Raw genomic sequence first — 14,840 nt, 5'->3', positions numbered from 1 at the left:
ACAACAAAATTTGTCAACGCGTATTTGTTGAATTTCCCACACCACAAACCAACTAATGCCTCCCAATTTAATATAGATCTCAGGATACGCTACAGATCGACACGCTGCGACAAACTTAATTTTCTGAAAGTAGCTTGCTGTCATAGCACTTTCGTTGGCTCCGCCAACTTACAACCAAACTGTCCATCTTCCAGTCTTAATTTTGACCTCTAAGTGTGCTGCGTACCAGCATCACCAAAACCTACATGAAGTACCAGTGTGACGACTATGATCAAACAATGGCAGTATCGCCATTTGGCGAGTGTATGATACTGGACACACTCCTCTCCTCTCCTCCCTCCCTCCTCTTCCCCCCCCCCCCTTCCCCCCGAGCCGTTCTCATGAAATCTTTGTTGTGGCAGACAGATCAAAAGTGTAGGTTAAGTCGCAAGGCGATAATTTAGTGAGTTGGCAAAGCCAATGGATCTGAGTACTAAAAGATAACAGATTCACCTGTAGCGTAAATTTATGTTTACGTTCGCGTCATACTTCACGCAGTTTACCGTAGTTAAGGCAACTTTTATCATAAAAACTAGAAATGCGAAGAAAATTCATAAAAACTAGAGTCCTGCGAGTATTTTGATGCACTACCTACGTAATAAATTATGTAAACAATATACGAAAAATGATAGGAAGGGGGGGGGGGGGACGGTCTACTGCTAAACTTTTACCGCCAATTTCAATACAACAAAAATGCGCCAGACACGCACAGCAGAAAACTGTACTGTTTTTCACGATAGCGACAACATCGATACTTGAAAAACAGTTTATACAGGCTCTTAGGAACTGCTCATTTAAAACCTCTTACCGTCTGAGTTACCAGTTCAGACTACACTCCACTTAGGAAAGCGTGTATAATTTGAATACGAAAGTTTTGGGACAGCCTACATCGTACAATACGAAAGGTAACAACAGCGCGTTACAGATAAAGGACAAACTAGGCATTAGAAGTGAGATATTTACACCAGGATGTTCACATGTTATGTTTACATGGGATTTCCAAAACCGGATATCAAACAGGTTTCACAATACCGTTTCTGGTTGCTCAAGTAAACACTCTTTAACAGATCTTTTTTCTGGCAGCAGCTTAGTATGCCGCCCTTCAGCCTACAGAATTTGTTTTAAAAGGATGAAGATGATAAATAATAAAAACAGGCGATAAAATCGGAGGCGTAAATGGTAACATGGCGGAAAAAATCGTGGAACTTAAAACATAGAAACAAAGGGATGGAGGAGGGGGAGGAGATTATTGTTTAACGTCCCGTCGACAACGAGGTCATTAGAGACGGAGCGCAAGCTCGGGTGAGGGAAGGATGGGGAAGGAAATCGGCCGTGCCCTTTCGAAGGAACCATCCCGGCATTTGCCTGAAGCGATTTAGGGAAATCACGGAAAACCTAAATCAGGATGTCCGGAGACGGGATTGAACCGTCGTCCTTCCGAATGCGAGTCCAGTGTGCTAACCACTGCGCCACCTCGCTCGGTAAAAAAGGGATGATGATGCTAATAAAATACATATGAAGCAGACAGGTAAAATAGACAATTATTAAACACGGCGACAGTATGATTTCTGTTCGCAAGAGACATAAAATTCACACCCAGCGACAGCATGATTTCTGTTCGCTCTGGAAAGACTAACAACACTGAACATTCACTTGAACACTGCACTAAAAAGTTGGCAAATATGACATACCACAAGCGCGGGCAGGTGGGGGGAACCTGGACAGGTCTAAAACCGATTCCGGAAATTCGTTTCTAATTGCTGGTTTTCCTTTTCCACATTAAATTTCCATCCCCCCCCCCCCCCCCCCCCCTGTGAACGCACAGACGTTTCTGAATTGTGTTTGGGTCGTCAGGTTACATCTTTTTCGTATTCGACTAATATGGATGGAAGGACTTGCTGTGTGCGGTGAAGGAGCATTAGACTGTGCAGGATGCTGTCTAGTATTTAAGTGAAGAAAAATAGCGGTTGTCTGACTAAATCAGGCACTCCAACAGCTGCTTCCCAGACGCCATATTTAACTGTGCTTGTGAAGCTGCATCAGAAGTTAACATGTAAACACTACAGCGAAAAACTGTTTCCGAAATTCGGTTTTCGTCTTTCAGGAGATGTGTCGCGTGTAAACGTAGTGCCAGTAGCCTAGGTCGGTGCACTTTAGTGGACAAGCTTACCTCTGGTATGTCGACCTGCAGCAGCATGCTGTGGCGGCGTGCTTCCTGGCGCGCGAGACTCCACAGACTGAGTCAGCGCCGGCTGGCCACGCCGCGGCGAGCAGGCTTGTTTCCCTTCCCTCGGCGCTTCCTTCCTCTGGAAGCACGCGAGGCTCTGCCGTTCACAGGCCTACCTACGCTCCGATCCACCGACCGCGTCACCCCCGGCAACCTGAGCGCGCCGCTGACGCATCCACCGACGCTACGCGCTTCAACAATAAAGGCGGCGCGACGGTTTCCCGGGAACATCCCGTAAAGCGCCTAACAATGACAGGAGGCGCGATCTCTTCTCCAGAAAGGATGACTCCAGCCTGCGTCACGTACCAGCGATCGCGAAAATTTCCGGCCTCTCAAACTCCCCTGCACCGGTGACCAATTGCTAAAAACTCTGTCCGCAGCTCGTGGTTGTACGGTAGCGCTCTCGCTTCCCGCGCCCGAGTTCGATTCCCGGCGGGGTCAAGGATTTTCTCTGCCTCGTGATGACAGGGTGTTGTGTGATGTCCTTAGTGCTCAGAGCCATTTTTTTAAAACTAAAAACTCTAAGAGAGACTCACTCGGATACGTCATCTCCACAACTATTAGGTTGGTCCAAAAGTTCGTAGCGTTTTTTGTTTTGCTGGCTGGTATACTGGTTGCTAGAGGTTTATTTAACGACTGGATTTGTATTTGTTGTTCACTGTTGTTGTTTGAGTTTACATATTGTCAAAATGGTTCAAATGGCTCTGAGCACTATGGGACTCAACTTCTGAGGTCATTAGTCCCCTAGAACGTAGAACTAGTTAAACCTAACTAATCTAAGGACATCACACACATCCATGCCCGAGGCAGGATTCGAACCTGCGACCGTAGCGGTCTCGCGGTTCCAGACTGCAGCGCCTAGAACCGCACGGCCACTTCGGCCGGCTTACATATTGTCATTTGGAGATAGTGAGTGGAGTTGTGGAGGCTAGAAAATGGAGTGCCAAGTGAAGAAACCGGAACATTTCCGACATAGTCTTCTGTTTGAGTTCAACAGAGATGTGACATCAGCAAAAATAAAAAAAAAGATGGTTCAAATGGCTCTGAGCGCTATGGGACTTAGCATCTGAGGTCATCAGTCCCCTAGAACTTAGAACTACTTAAACCTAACTAACCTAAGGACAGCACACATATCCATGCCCGAGGCAGAATTCGAACCTGCGACCGTAGCAGTCGCACGGTTCCGGACTGAAGCGCCTAGAACCGCTCGGCCTCAGCGGCCGGCACAGCGAAGGCAGCCAAAAACATTTGCGCCTTGTATGGGAGTAATGTCAATGGACAAGGCACGGCAGTAAATAGGTTTTCTCGTTTTAAGAAGGATAGTTTCGACATTAGTGACTCTCCACGTTCAGGAATATCTTCGGAGTTTTGTGAGGGTCGTTGAAACGCATTGAACCACAACGAACCACGTCAATGTACTCTAAAATTGGCAAATTTCATGAACGGTGAGCATTCCACCATTCTGCCACATTTACCTACATTGGGGAAGTTTCAAAAATCGAGTGGATGGGTACCGCATGCTCTAAGCTAAAATCACAAAAATCAGCCATTGGCCATATGCCCATCTCTGCTTGCTCTCATCAATTGGCTGAAAACTCTGCTTGCTCTTCATCAATTGACTCTCGAACAGCACCGACCATACCTAACCTGTATCGTTACCGGTGATTAGAAATGGAGTCTTTATGTTAACATAATAAAAATAATGAAAATGCTGGGCTAAAACAAAGCAGCAACTTACCATTCAAAACCTGTAATGGTTCAAATGGCTCTGAGCACTATGGGACTCAACTGCTGTGGCCATCAGTGCCCTAGAACTTTAGAGCTACTTAAACCTAACTAACCTAAGGACATCACACACATCCATGCCCGAGGCAGGATTCGAACCTGCGACCGTAGCAGTCGCACGGTTCCGAACTGCGCGCCTAGAACCGCGAGACCAAAACCTGTAATGTTATGCATTAGGTGGAACAGCGACGGTTTGCTTCCCCGAGGCGTAAACATCACTGCTGACATTTATTGTTCAACAACTGGACTTCTTCCAGACGCAATCCAATAACAACGACTGGAAAAACTGCGCGAAGTGGTGCTACTCAACGATAACACCCGCCCATATTCTGCTAGACTGACAGAAACACTGTACAGGAGTTGCGTTGGGAAGTCATTCCGCACACGCCTTATAAAACTCATCTTGGTCCTTTGATTTTCATCTTTTCCGCTCTCGTCCGACAACCTCAAGGAACTTCCTTTCCGTATGAAAACCCGCATCGAACATGAGTCGACGAGTTCATCGCCTCAAAACGAAGTGATTTCTACAGTCGTGGAATCAAAAAGTTACTCCAGCGTTGGCGGACTGTTGTAAACCGTGAAGGACAACATATTATCGGTGAATAAAGTCTCTGTGATTTGTATATGTTGTGTTTATTATTATTATTATTACAGTTATGGTAAACCCCACGAACTTGTTCACCAACCCAATACATCGGCCCCGACAGTTTTTAAGAGCTACTTTTGCATGTGAGTGACATACGTTCTTTACGTCACCCTCATCCAAGTTTGCCTCCGTAGATGAGTGAAAAAATCAGCACCGCTAACCGCGCTAAGCGGAGGGGCCGGGTTCGATTCCCGGCATCGCCACGGATTTCTTCCTAAGTGGGTGGACTGGCACAGGGCGCACTCAGCCTCATCAGGCCAACTGAGGAGCTACTTGAGAAAGTAGTAGCAGTTTCAAGGCCAAGAGCCGCGAAAACGGCTCAGAGAGCAGGTTGCTGACCAAATGCCCCTCCATAACGCAACCAATGACGCTAATGCCTGAGGATGACACAGCGGTCGGTCGCGACCGATTGGTCCTAGACGGACCAGAACGCAGAATTTTACGAGGGATGATCAACAAAGACTGAGACAGATTTTTTTTCACAGATGTTTTTTACTCTGTTTCAATGTTTACACGATCTTTCTTAAGATACTCCCCAACTACACGAAGACACATTTTATACCGTCTCTGCCAGTCCTCGACCACATGGTGCACGCCATTCTTTGTCAGGTCGTTGAGAATCGCCTCACTTTCCTTGAGTACTGCTTAAATCGAATGCTCCGAATGGGCTATACGGTGGATACGGTACAAAGGTAACGCTGAATTGACCCAGCAACTCCATGACTTCATTTGCAACGTGAGACCGCTGTCATGATGAAGTCACCACCCTGTTCGAGAAAATTCTGGTCGTTTCTTTGCAATGTGCTTCCTCCGTTTCGCCAATACTGAATTGTAGTGCGCTGCTGCAAAAGTAGCGTGAGTGGGAAATGTAAGGTGGTAAAATATTCAATGACAGTCAAAAAAGGTGGTCACCATCACTTTCCCTGCAGACGCAACAACTTTCAGCTTTTTTTGGTGTTGGAGAACATGGCGATTTCCACACTGTACCGGCTAGTTTTCCTTCATGGCCATAACGATGGAGCCATGAGTCGCCACCGGTGATAATCAGTTCCAGAAACGCATCCCCTCCAACAGGAAAGAGACACAGCGCCTCACGGCTTGTCTCCATCCTTTTGTTCAAGAATGTACAAATACGGGACATATTGAGATAACTTCAAGACAATGCCATATGAAATTCTGAACACTTCACTTAACGTAATGTTATCCGCCAATCGTCACGGAAAATCGCAGTAGCTGTGTTGATGCTGACGTCAGCCACAGCAGAAGCCGAAACACCTGGCCAAACTTGCTTATCACGGGCAAGTCGGCTTTCTTTGAAGTTCTAGAACCACTGCAACACTGTTGCACGAGGTAGTGCATCTTCATCGTACGCGTACTGCAGCTTTTCGTACGTTTCAGTGACTGTATGATTACGCGACCACAGACTTTTATTGCGCTGTACTGCTCCTATCTTGTCATTTCCACTGTTTGGTATGCGAAACGCAAACAGTCTACAAAATAGAGCATTACTACCGATCTACTGAAATGAGAATGCTGCCGACTGTAGGCATTACACGTAAAACACGCTCTTTTAAAATTTTGATGGTACAGATAGGAAACTATCACGGAAGCAACAGGAAAAACCAGTCTCCGTTTTTGTTGATCAGCCCTCGTACTTTACCTTTGCTCTCATCCAAAATTAACTCTAAAATTAGGGGAGGGAGGGGGGGCACATTCAGCAGAATGAAAAGCCTAATTTGGGGGTGTATATGGATCAAAAATTAAACTGGCAGACTCAAATATATAAAAGTGCTGAGAACAGGAAAAACGGACTAAACGTACCGAAGTGATTCGCCGGCAGTAAATGGGGATGTTCAAGAACAGTTCTCAACAACACCTACGACAGCGTGCTGAAAAGTAATGTTTCCGAATTGTTTGCGTGAAAACCCTTAAATATTTTAAATAAAACAAAAGTTATTAGCATTCTACATCCTTATTCTTCATGTCTACATACTTATTTCTGAACGTAGTCATTCTGTTGACGAACATATTTTTGTAACCTCACCTGTGCTTGCACCGCGTCAACGCTATTGAAGACCGAGCGAGGTGGCGCAGTGGTTAGCACACTGGAGTCGCATTCGGGAGGACGACGGTTCAATCCCGTCTCCAGCCATCCTGATTTAGGTTTTCCGTGATTTCCCTAAATCGTTTCAGGCAAATGCCGGGATAGTTCCTTTGAAAGGGCACGGCCGATTTACTTCCCAATCCTTCCCTAACCCGAGCTTGCGCTCCGTCTCTAATGACCTCGTTGTCGACGGGACGTTAAACACTAACCACCACCACCACCACGCTATGAAAGCGAAGTCCTCGAATGTGAACCTTCTGGAAACATACGAAAATCGGTTAGCGCTAAGTTGGGACTGTATGGGGTATGAGTGACAACAGTGAACACAAGGCATCGGATTGTTGCAGCATTGTCATGCTGAAGGAGAGGGTGCTCGGTGTGTGGATGAAATCTTTTCCAGTTGGAAACTCGATTACAGCACCTTGTTTCTCTCGCACCGACATGGTTACATACCGCCATGTTACATGCTACAATCCGGAACCCTCTAGCGGCAGAACGCTGCATATATGAAGACACGAAGAATATAAATGTCGAATGTTATTAACATTTGTTTTATTTAAAAAAAAACTTCAAGAGTTGTCACATAACAATTCGGAGCAATTACTTTTCAGCATGTCCTCGTACAAGAGCTGCATAAAACCCAATTTTAATATATGCTAATGAAGTGCTTGTTACGGATACTACCGGAAACATCGCCAGGTTAGGGATAGTCAGAACGAGACATTAAGAATTATAAGTGGTGGAGTAAAATTAACACCTTTTCACACTCCACATTAGAACTCCTCTCTGTTTTTCCCTCTCCACAAACCCTCATCTCTTTCCTCCTGTTAGCGCCACCCTACCAACACATCAAATGTACCCGCATCCTCTGTTTTATCCACTTTCCGTATTCCCACTATTCACCACAATCCCTACGTTCATCTCCATAGTTTTGTAAAATACAGTTGATCTTTTCTACTCACACCCCTCAACCCTATGGAACACATTGTGTCCTCCCGAAATACTTCTTGCCCAAATTATACGTGATAGCGCTGTGTTTCAGTGTTTTTCTCAGAAGAATTTCACCATGCTGCAATATACTTTCATTTTGTAGCTGTCTTTGATTTTTAATTTAAAGTAGAAAAACAGTCCCATTCTTGTCATATTTTTTCAATTCCTTTGGCTGAAGAGCGGAATATTGTGCCGCTGACAGCCCATATGGGGCGAGAGTGATGAAATAACAATAAATGAAAAAAATAACACTTTTGACAGCATACAAAATTCTAATTGGATTAGAACCCGTTGAAATAAGTTTTCAAAGATTAGCAATGCTTTAATAAGAGAAACTGGTGCGTCTACCCAATCATACAGGTTGACAATTATTGAACTATATGAAATAATATCGCCATAGCTTCTGAACGGTTTGATTCAGGACGTTCAAACAGCACTGTTGGCCGCCGGGCATGATGGGAATTAGTATGCGCGTGCATGGTTTGGTTTAGCGACGAAGCCCACTTTCAATTGGGTGGGTTTGTCTATAAGCAAAATTGGCGCATTTGGGGACTGAGAATCCGCACTGTGCGATAAAAATGTCTCGTCACTCTCACCGTGTGACTGTGTGGTGTGCAGTGTCCAGTCGCGAAATAATCGGTGGATATTCCTTGACGGCACAGTGACTACCGAACGCTACATGAAGGTTTTGGAATATGTTTCCTCACCATTATCCAAAGTGACACTGATTTCGACATGATGTGGTACATACAAGACGGAGCTCGACGCCATCGAAGCAGGAGAGTGTTTGATGTCCTGGAGAAGCACTTACGGGGCCGCATTCTGGCTGTGGGGTACCCAGAGGCCATTGGCATGGGCCTCGATTGACCGCCATATTCTGCGGATCTGAACACATGAGACTCCTTCCTGTGGAGCGGTATTAAAGACAAGGTGTACAGCAATACCTCCAAAATATTGCTGAGCTGAAAACGGTCATTCAGGAGGTCATCAACAGCATTGAGTTCCCGACACATCAGAGGGTCAAGCAGAATTTCATTATTCGTCCGCGCCACATCATCGCCAATGAAGGTTGTCATATTAAACATATCATAACCTAAATCCGAATATCAGCAGTGACGTTTACTGTACATGTTGAATAAAGTGTGTCTATGCCGTAGTTTGTAACTAATTTACGTTTCTTATAAAATTCAATAATTGTCACCCTTTATTAAATGGATGAAATATGAAGATCCACACAATACTACCAATAATAATAGCAGACAGATTGGTTCCATTAAAAAAGTAGAAGTCATAAGATCACAATATACGCTGCCGAAAGTTGATGCTGCAGCATTTATTTTCTCAATCCCTTCAGTTAGGCCTCTTCAGTTACAATACAAACTAGACATAAAGGACTATTATAAAAAAGGTGAAATGATAAATTAATAATTAGAGCTATGACACTGGCAAAGAATAAATCTGAGAAACGTTGAACAACATTTATTGTAAATTAAAGTCAATCCAACTGTAATACGGTGCAATATGTAGCACGGATTATTGTTGGGGGAGCCTTTTACGAGGTGTAGCTGTCTCTGTGGGTGAGTGAATGAGACCCTTATTTGGTGGCAAGCTATCTCCAGGCCCGTGACTGGCTGAGAAGCTAGAGGCAGACATTCCGGTGTCATTGCTGGAGGGAGTCTAGGGCTGGCGGCAGCAGTAAGCGGTTGTGCACATAATGAAATTGTAAAGAAGATCGCTAAGTGCTTTAATTATTTCATTCTAATTGTTAATTGCATCACGAAGATTCATTGACAGAGGCCAAAGTGAATGGTCACCCACGGCATGTCACTGTAAAGAAGTTTACTAAATGCGTTAATTATTTCATTTTTCGTCAGAAAGATATTCAGGTGTGGGATGAAGGTGAGAGCTGTCGCGTATGAGTATTGCCCGAGTACTCATTTTGAAAAAAGTAAAAAATAAATAAATATTCGAATATATCTTTGAAATTGTGAAATAGTCGTACAAAGAAATATCCATAACGTACAGATGTATAAGAACAGTACACAAATGAAGAAACATGATCCCGGGCTGCTCCTGCAAGCTGGGCGCAGCTGCTTCGCATTTCTGCAACGTGTCTATGCCAACGTCTCTTCATAGCTTTGTAGACGGCTATTGTTTTCGCCTACAGTCTTTTGGGTTTCGCAGTTGAAAACTGTCAAAAGCGCTGCCATGTATCGCGGATGTCCTTAAGCTGATTCGACTGTAGGATTGTCTTTGCAGTAACAAATAAATGTAGCAAACCTTCATGCATGATGCGGCATTTTTTCACGTCTCTCAGTGTTTATAACGTCATATCTCGTGAACTATAGGTCGTGCAATGATGTATTTGCGGAGGTACATTCAGCGGATTATGTTGATACTGTCTGCGAAATATGTCGAACAGAGTTAGTAGCAAAGAAGTAATAAATTTAAACGTCACGCATGTTGCGGTAGCTCTTCACGCATGTCATTGTTTATGAAGTCATATCTCCTAAACTATGAGACGTATACAGTTCTAACCCCCACAGCGATTGTTGCCTGCCAGTAAGGGATGTGTGTACAAGTTTGAATGAAATCAGGCACGTGTTTTAGGAGGAGATGTGGAACATACTTCTACATCTACATGGATATTCTGCAAATCACATTTAAGTGCTTGGCAGAGGGTTCATAGAATCACCTTCACAATTCTCTATTATTCCAATCTCATATAGCGCGCGGAAAGTACGAACACCTATATCTTTCCGTACGAGCTCTGATTTCCCTTATTTTATCGTGGTGATCGTTCCTCCCTATGTAGGTCGGTGTCAACAAAATATTTTCGCATTCGGAGGAGAAAGTTGGTGATTGGAATTTCGTGACAAGATTTCCTCGAAACGAAAAACGCCTTTCTTTTAATGATTTCCAGCCCAAATCCTGTATCATTTCTGTGACTCTCTCTCCCATATTTCGCGATAATACAAAACTTTGAACTTTTTCGATGCACTCCGTCAGTCCTATCTGGTAAGGATCCCACACCGGGCAGCAGTACTCTAAAAGAGTATCCTGCCAATAAAATGCCGTCTTTAGTTAGCCTTCCCCACAACATTTTCTATGTGTTCCTTCCATACATATATACACAAACACATACATACAGTACATTTTTATAGTATGTATGGCTTATTAACGAGTGTCACGTACTGCATGTTGTGCAACAACTCTTGTGTAAAGTTAACAGTGCTGTGTTACGAATTACAGGACGAAATAAATGGGATCCCTTTTTGAATAACGTTTAAGTATTCTTTATTGTAAGGCAGTACCAGATTTTCCTACAATTCTCGCCGTTACAGCATCACGTCTTCAACGAAGTCACAAGTGAGCATCATCTCTGCAGCGAGAGGAACACGTCTTTAGAAACCGCCAGATAGGAGAACTATACAAAAACTACGAGATGTACCTGATGTACCGGGCCACGTCACTCTAACGAGGGGAATGTTGTGTAAATGGCTCTACATCCACACTGATGGCTCGTTAACGGAAAAAGAAGGAAACGGTGGCGTAGTAACAGACAGCAAAATTTTCTTTTTCTACCTAGCTTTAGGACAAGACAGCTCAGATTTTGAATGTGAATTTGAAGCCACCACAACAGAAGCCAGTGATCTAAACAACTTTTAGACACATTCGCAAAGCAGATTTTGTGATTACAGAGCAGCAACAAAATACAAGACTCAAAAATCATTCAAGTTAGAGAAGTCCAAGACGTAATTAAATCTCTGTAACAGAAGAACAAGACAGTTGAAATTCAGTAGATACCACCTCACAGTAGCTCGTATGGTGATGAAAAAGGAGGTTTTCCTGCAAAAAAACGAAACATAAATTAAGCAGATTCGAAAGACTAAATGTCGTATTTTGCAGTGATCAGCACAATTACAATCATGTTTGAAGAACAATTAAAAGATTCAACAAAATTTCATGTGACGGAAAGATCTGGAAAAACGGCATGGAAGACTCAGTAGTATATGATGGATAAAGAAGAGAAGCAGTAGCTATATTCCGTTTGACTAATGGACACGACTGTTTGATCACCGCCTGCGTAAGATTTCCATCCTGCCGTCTCCAGAATGTATTCTGTGGCGCAAAATTGGTTGCATCATGCGCAAAGAACATTTAAAAAAGTGACTGTACACTGTGCAGCCACATTAATGTAACCACCCGTCAGACGCCAGAATAACTACCTTCTGTAGCGCGGACCGCTGCGACACGTGGACAAAGAGAGTCAACGATGTTCTGGAAGGTGCAGCCACGCCGATTTCGGTCCCGCAGGCAGCTGCGCTAGGTTTATCAGTTGAAGAGCCATGGCTAGAACAGCCCGATCGAGATGATCTCACAGACTCTCGATTTGGTTTAAATCCGGGAGCTTGGTGGCCAGGGGAGTTCGATAAACTCGTCCTGGCGCTCTTAGAACCATGCACGTACACAGCGAGCTGCGTGACACTTTGCATTGTCCTGCTGGTAGATGGCATTGTGCCGAGGAACAACAAAATGCATGTAGAAGTGGACATGATCTCCAAGCGTAGATTTGATCCCTTGTTCCTTCCAGGATGATAAGTTCACCCAGTGAATGTCATGCAAACATTTCCCAGACCATCAAGCTTCCTCCTGCTTGCAGGGTGTTTAACCGCGGCGACATGCGAACAGATTCCAAACTTAACCGTTTCAAAAACGCTTCCACCCTTGGCCCGAAAGCCGATGATCATGCATTTTCCACGCCAGATAAATCGCTCCGTTTTCGCATTACAACAACGACTGCACTATTTTCCGTATCTCCCCGACACGCTTTTACACAGGGTGTATCACACGTTTTTGGGTCAAATTGAAACAGACGATTATATTGACATAGAGAACCAATGATACGAAATGCATACTTACTGTGTTATGGGTATATGTAGTGTACAACGCGCAACAACAACATAGCTCGTAGCAGTTGTTCAAAGTGACGACCGCATGTCTCAATGTCTGCAGGCAACGACGCATGCAGTTCAAAGATCTCTGGTGTCTGTTGTGCCAGGAGACAGACAGTTTGGACCCTAGGAAGCTGGTCTTCATCTGTTTCTATCGGAGTTTCATACACCACCGTCCTGACGTAAACATCACAGGAAAAATTTCAGGCATATGAGATCCGGCGAATGCGATGGAGTAGAATCCGACACAGACAGGAAAATACTGTTCCCGCCTGGGATGAATCGGGGACCTACTGCGTGTGAAGCACACGTGCTAACCGCTGCACTACGGAAACGACGAGTCCATGCTTGTGCACTCGGAGTTGCCTCAGCCTTTCTCTCACCCCTGCATGTACACACGATAGTTCTTTTGACTGCCTCAAACCCATCACAGCCGAGGGCTCAAGAAGTCTTCGGGGTGGTCGAGAGGGTGTCTGCCATAGCATCCCGAACGAGATAGCGGCGTTTTGCGCAGTCGTTACAGCAAGTCATATCACCAAAAACAACCACTTTCTTAGCAGCAAGCAGTGCGAGCCCACAACCCAACTCCCCCCTCCAATCGAACGATGAGGATACGTGCCTTGTGCTCGTGGACATTAACACTGAACTGGGATGATGCATTGTCGTGTTGAAGCTGCATCCTTTCGCGGACGACATGGGGTACAGTCTCCAAGAACTGCGTCAGCACATCTCGCAGGAACATCCTGTTAGTTGATATTGGACAATGCCCGTCCACGCGTTAAGCGAGAATCATTGCTGGTGACCAGTGATGTGGGTGGCGTGGGGACTGTCCTCACTCCAGACACGGCTGTACATGCACTGAGATTGGCAATCGTCGCTTTGAACAATTACTCGTATTAGGAGTTAATTTATTGTTATGTGGTGTATATTGTGAATATCCATAACACAATAAATACAGGGTGCGTCAAAAAAATGTATACACACTGTGAACTGTCATAGACAATTTATTTCCCGTTCTACGAGGTTAAATATCTGTGAGAAGGCAATGTTATGTTTCTTCAACAGGTGGTAGCAGTGGCAAGGAAGCAACTGCAACATGGCGGACGTGTGTTTGAGCTTTGAAGTGCGGAAGCAGATAATTAAGTGGTACTGGAAGTTTGAGAATGTAGCTGCAGTTCGAAGACAGTGGAGAAGTGAGTATGGTACGGAACCACCTTCAAGGTTAACAATTACACGTCCGCGAGACAAACTCGAAATTCATTGAACAGTGTGTGATGTGCGTAAAGGTCGATCAGGGCAACCTCGTACAGCTACAAGTGATGATTCCACAACTGCGGTCTTGGAACTGTTTCAGCGTTCGCCTCAAAAATCTTCAAGGCAAGCGGCAAGTGAGAGTAGTGTGCTACACATTCTGAAGAAAGGCAAGTTTCGTGTGTACATTCCAAGGCTGGTGCAACAGCTAAGTGACGACGATCCAGATCGAAGGTTAGAATATTGTGTATGGGTTCAGGAGATGGTGAGACGTGAACCGGGATTTATGGGTAGCATAATTTGGTCGGATGAAGCCCAATTCAAACTCAATGGAACTGTCAATAGGCACAATTATGTGTACTGGGCTGAAGATAAGCCTCACATTACAGTTGAAAAGGCTGTGAATTTGCCTGGTGTAAATGTGTGGTGTGGTTTGTTCAAATGGCTCTGAGCACTATGGGACTCCACTTCTGAGGTCATCAGTCCCCTAGAACTTACAACTACTTTACCTAACTAACCTAAGGACATCACACACATCCATGCCCGAGGCAGGATTCGAACCTGCGACCGTAGCGGTCTCCCGGTTCCAGACTGTAGCGCCTAGAACCTCACGGCTCTACGGCCAGCGGTGTGATTTGTCTGCAAGGGGACTCATTGGGCCTTTCCGCTTTGAAGGCACTGTTACTGGAGAAACGTACCTAACAATGCTTGCTAACTCCTTATTCCCTGACATTCGTGCATTATATGATAATGATAGGTTTTATTTCCAACAAGATAGCGCTCCGTCGCACTATCATAGGGACGTACGAGCATACCTGGATCACAGTGTACCAGGCCAGTGGA

General features: G+C 44.7%; 1 protein-coding gene across 2 annotated transcripts in view; it reads right to left on the bottom strand.

Moving 5' to 3' along the window:
* The window catches only part of LOC126277966 (rhophilin-2), a 1,086,271-nt gene that overhangs the window by 664,391 nt on the left and 407,040 nt on the right, over positions 1 to 14,840 (bottom strand). Inside the window, exon 1 of one of the 2 annotated variants that reach the window (XM_049977618.1) lies at positions 2,210 to 2,425. The exons of the other annotated variant lie outside the window; for it this stretch is intronic. Coding sequence (XP_049833575.1) covers positions 2,210 to 2,236 — 27 coding nt within the window. The 5' untranslated portion in view covers positions 2,237 to 2,425. Of the gene's footprint in view, positions 1 to 2,209; positions 2,426 to 14,840 lie in introns of those variants that run through there. 2 annotated transcript variants of the gene reach the window in all.

This window comes from Schistocerca gregaria, chromosome 6, assembly GCF_023897955.1.
Source record: "Schistocerca gregaria isolate iqSchGreg1 chromosome 6, iqSchGreg1.2, whole genome shotgun sequence".
NCBI classification, from domain to species: Eukaryota; Metazoa; Arthropoda; class Insecta; order Orthoptera; family Acrididae; genus Schistocerca; species Schistocerca gregaria.
This window is presented reverse-complemented; position numbering and strand designations above follow the sequence as displayed.